At 39.4% G+C, this 5,245-nt stretch overlaps 1 protein-coding gene across 1 annotated transcript; it reads left to right on the top strand.

Moving 5' to 3' along the window:
• Window positions 1–3,562, top strand: LOC131666675 (transcription factor Jun). The gene has a single exon (XM_058939509.1). It carries the CDS (start codon window positions 308–310, stop codon window positions 1,157–1,159), a length of 852 nt encoding a protein of 283 aa, XP_058795492.1. The 5' UTR covers window positions 1–307; the 3' UTR covers window positions 1,160–3,562.
• Window positions 3,563–5,245: the final 1,683 nt, after the last annotated feature.

The raw sequence follows: 5,245 nt of genomic DNA, 5'->3' as shown, positions 1-5,245 counted from the left end.
CTCAGTACGGTTTAGTCCGGCAAGCCAGAATCAGCGGAGCCTCCGCGCGCTGCGCACCGTGTCAGTATCGAAAAACACACACGCAACTTGTATACGCTCGCACACGATCATTCAGTTAGTGCAGCGATAGTTTGACCGCGTGTGCGAGTGTTGTCAGCGACTTTAGTGTATATACATATACATATATATACATATACATACACTTGTACATAAGAAACAGAGTGAGGAAAGCAAAGAGAGAGAGAGAGAGAGAGAGAAGTTATTACGTAAGGTGTGCGCGCGAGTTTGTTAGCCGTCAGTCCTCTCGATGGTGCGCAATACGACGATGGAGCCGACGTTCTACGAGGATCAGGTGGGCCACTTTACCTATGGCAATCGCATAATCGCCGGTGGCGGCGGTGGGGCTCCCGTCAACAATCTCGTTGGCATAAAGCGCAGCAATTTGACACTCGACTTGAATGCCGGTCGACAGGGTCCTCAAGCGAAGAGGCCCAAACTGGGCTCGTTACCAGCTACGGCCCTGGCCATGTCTGGTCTCACGCCGCTGCTCAACTCGCCGGATCTGCTCAAGCTCAACTCGCCCGAGTTCGATAAGCTGTTTATCGCTCAGCAAGAGAACGGCATGATTACCACTATGCCCACACCCACCACGCAGATGTACTTCGACAAAGCCATCACCGAGGAGCAAAAGCAATACGTACAAGGCTTCGAGGATGCCCTTGATGCGCTTCATCACTCGGACAGCTCGCAGGAACCAGGCAGTATCCACTACACGACCCTCGAGCCGCCGGGCAGCGTGCAGAGCAACGAATCCTTAATGAGCGGCCAAGGAAGTCTGATGCAAGTAAAGGACGAACCCCAAACTGTACCGAGTGTATCGAGTTCGCCACCCATGTCCCCCATCGACATGGAAAGCCAAGAAAAAATCAAACTCGAACGCAAGCGCCAGCGGAATCGCGTGGCGGCCTCCAAGTGCCGCAGGCGCAAGCTCGAGAGAATCAGCAGGCTCGAGGACAAGGTCAAGCTGCTCAAGGGTGAGAACAATGATCTGAGCGTGATCGTCAACAGGCTGAAGGAGCACGTGAGCCGGCTAAAGGAGCAGGTGATCGACCACATGCAGTCCGGCTGTCAAATCAACACTGTTCCCGGTATCTTCTGAGAGGAAATCATCCTCGTGCTGGATCTCGAGGCTAGTTGATCGACTTCGTAACGCAGGACACCTTCTCTGATTGTGCTTGTGGTGTGATGAAAAACTTGTTTTGTGGGTGTTGATGATTATTACTTTTTTCAATGTCTCTTTTATATTATTTATTATGGACTGACGCTAACAAATAAGCCACCCCCGCCATTTTGGAGAACGACGCATGCTGCTCGCTCGCTCCTCGTCGTTCGCGCGCGGCAAATTCGAGACTTTCTCTCGCGCGTGATGCTGGCTGCTGGAACTCTTCACCTTGTAAATTACGTATCTATTTATGTCTATATATAGATATATACTGTGTACATTAACGGTCGTGCGCGAGACGATCTTTTATTTTGTATTAAGAAAACTTCTCTAAGGCCATTGTATCTCGATCGCGGTATAATGCTCTGATTTATTAATAACAAGTGTTATTATCTCGTCTTTCTTTAGCAAAGCAAGCTGAGTGAGAGATATATATTTGAGAATCGAATCTGATCTTTCGTATACGCATAGTATTTTAACGTGTCAACACTGATACCTGGATAGTCAATGTTTTTATTCTTTTTTTATTTCATAACTACTTCAATGTGTCGTGCAATTAACAATTGTGAAACTTGAGTCATTTAACTTGGTGCCCATATAATGAGATGTACATAATAATATCCAGTTGTTGGCATATCTGCTCTGACATATAATTAAAATTAGCTTAACAATATTTTGGGATGCAATGTTGAGTGACTTTTTTTGGAGAATGCCAAATATATTATAAAGCACATTATGAACCAACAGTGTATATTTATTGGTGGAATATTCATATTTATTGCAACAAATAGCGACACCTTGATATTAGAAACAGAGACGAGAAAAAGTCGCTCAAGCTTTGTAATCTCTCAATGAAAAAAGCTCGGACTCTGAACATTGCCTAAATAAACCATTACGTTTATTAATTGTAAGGAGATAACTTTTTTGTATGTTAAACTAATACGTCTGTGACAGGACGCGCCATTGCGACTCTTCTTATTTTTTTACGTACAGGTGACGAGGTAATGAGCTATTGCCTTGATCTGTCTTTCATTGTTTCTTTGTGTAATAATAAAATCGAGGCAATCGTGTGCTTTGTAAATTGTATAAATTGTTAAGAAATTAGTCTGATCCTTCCAGCGGTTCTTGTCATTGTAACAAATCAGTCACGCTGAAATGTTTTCTCATTGTATAGAAGAGGCTTGTAAGGGTTGCACGTGTAAACTTAATATTCCGCTTTCTGTGTAAATGCTTTTCTCAATCTTAGTCAGCAGAACGATAAATCAATTATGCTTGTTTTATCAATTTCGCCAGCAGCAACCCAAGAACAAAGTCCAACGAGAAGAATAATTATATAGATAGTTGTAATGAGAATTTCTTTTTCGGTTTTTATAAAAAAAATACTGAAATTCGTTTTATTCAAGAAAGTCTATAAGATATGTACGCGTGCTTCGTTAGACTTTCTGGGCAAACAATTCACTGCACAGTGTGCCTTTTTCAGAAATTTCGTAACGAGCAATCTGTGGCACAATTCGCCCCGATTCGCATAATCGTTCCTCCATTTTTACATAAAAAATGCTTTCCCTTTGCGTTCGCGATTATTAAGCAACTCGGAAAATATCGGATGTTGTGCAAATTGATGTGCTTCTATAAACTGATTATTATTCGTTTTATTATTGTGAGAAAAGTAAAAGTAATATGCTATTGTAAAAAGCCGAGAAGAAATATTGTATCATATACGCTCTAACCATATTTTTGTATTTGCGCGTCAAAACGACGAAAACCAATATGCATTGTTGCGGCTAACTACCGGAAAATTATGTAAAAACTTTCGACGACTAAAGAGGTGCGCACGCGGAGAGAAGCAAACACGTGTTCCTCCCGTGACGTACCGTGTACATTTTTTTTATATATTGAGGAGTGGCTGCACAAAACGTATGAAAGTAAATGAAAACGACATGTGATTTAGTTTTTAAGAGATGAAACCCCATTAGAGTATATATTATATACATATTATATATTTTTAGCGGTACTGCGAATTCACAAGACAGCACACAATAAACCGTCACTTTTGTATACTTGCTTTTACGTTAATACATGATAAAAGAAAAAGAATTCAATTCAGAAAAAAAGTTTTACTGTAAATTGAAAATCAAAAAACTCTAATCTTTTGTTTAACAGAAGCCAAAAATATATTATTGTGTATTAACTTGACAGCATGAAACGTGAAAACACAAAGTATATATATATATATATATATGTTATATATATTGTATACTGACAAAGGGCGAAAAATCTTTTTTTACAAATAATTTTATTTTTGAATGAAATATGAAAATAAATTTTACTATATTACCCTTACATTTTGTCTTCTTCATTATAATAATGCTTACTCCTCAGAACAAATTTGAAAGATATTTTCAGAGAATTGAATTTTCTTATTTACAAACAACTAACTTAAAAATATAAATTTACATTCTTGGCACCGTTTAAACACCTTGTAACGCTCTTCTACGAAACTCGGATAAATATTTCAAAATATATAATTGATAATATTTTAATTGTTACATTAACGATCGGAATTTCTTGCATCAGACACGTTCAATGACAAATAAAGTACAGTTATGACATATGAAACCGAGCGAACTAATTTTCAAACAAAGCGGAATGAAAAATTCAAGTGCAACGTACTGGTAAATAAGCTCCCACACGAAACTTTGGTGAAAATGAATGCCAGCGCGCAACTGGAGACGAGAATGAAGCCGACGGGTGTAAATAATGAAGAGACGGCAGGCATGAGCAGCGACGCGACGGTCGCAGCAGCAACATTCTCGCTCCCATCCCTTTCTCTCTAATTAGTGCAATTGGCTAATTGGCTCAATTGGAGAAAAGTTCCTGGTAGGAATTGAGATCGGGATTTGTAGATAGTCGTTTGGCCGAATGTGACTGGCTTTAAAATTTGTTTCATTGCCGTTTGGGAAAGAGACTCGACGGATAGACGCTTGTGCAAAATGCAAGAACTGATTAGTTAACATTTCAGTTTTTGAACTAGTTTACTATATATATTTTTGAGTCTGCTCCTACTTTCTTATTCTATTCTTTTGTGAATTATACACCATTTTAAATAATAGTAGACATGGAAATGCTCTTTTTGTTTGTCACTAGGCGACACATTTATCTTGAGTCAGATTTCAAGTTGTTTTCTTCTTCATAGAACATGTTTCACTAATTCTGAGTGTTTACCAAAATATTTATATTTATCACTTTTAAGTAATAAGCAACAGATATGTTATAGATTTTTTTCTTACAGCGGAACGTAAAAATTAATGATACCCCCCATCTGGATCAGAACAAACTGCTAGTTAAATTGATCTCTTGAAACGTGCTTAATGGTAATCTCAGTGAACTAAGCTTTTTTTAAGATCTTCACGTCTGCTAGAACCCGAGGCATAGCTAATGCTCATACCGATGATCAATCGTTACCTCCCCCCATACACAGAATTGCAGCTAATTTTTTTCCGTTATCCACACCTCGATATTGTACAGGTATATAGGTGCTACGATATCGCTTACCGTTATCAATGGCTTATCGCTCGCGCAGCGCTCACGCAGAAAAAAACACGAGGTTTTAATACTCTCCATCGTGTGCGCAAGAGCCAGCCGACGGCCAACTTGGCTTGACAAACAACCGAACGAAACGACTCTTTATTTCAAGCTACGGCCGATTTCACTTCACCCATTCTTTCTTTTTTCCTTTTTCTTTCGCGAATTTTCGACTGCGTCAAAACTGGGCGCGAAAGTTTATCAATTCCCGATGTTTGCGACAATGCAACTGCAATTGCACGACCTAGAAAGCGAAAAGACGGTTTTTATTGCATTACCATAATACGAGTCTAACTTTGCTGGAATTTTTCTTTATTGTTGCGTCGTATACCTGCCTTTGATTATCATCGTGTCTTTCATCTGTCAAGTTGTTCTGTCCGTTAAAGGTATCGTATCGTCATTATGCACTTTATTAATAAATGGCAATTATCAAGTTGCTCG

This window comes from Phymastichus coffea, unplaced genomic scaffold, assembly GCF_024137745.1.
Source record: "Phymastichus coffea isolate CEN01 unplaced genomic scaffold, Cenicafe_Pcof_1.1 PCOF00060, whole genome shotgun sequence".
In the NCBI taxonomy this organism is placed as follows: Eukaryota; Metazoa; Arthropoda; class Insecta; order Hymenoptera; family Eulophidae; genus Phymastichus; species Phymastichus coffea.
Note: the sequence above shows the minus strand (reverse complement) of the source record. Positions and strands in the feature narration are given on the sequence as shown.

What these genes read in the sequence shown, in the direction of transcription:
- LOC131666675 (XM_058939509.1), top strand. Translation starts at nt 308, where the DNA reads ATGGTGCGCAATACGACGATGGAGCCGACGTTCTACGAGGATCAGGTG.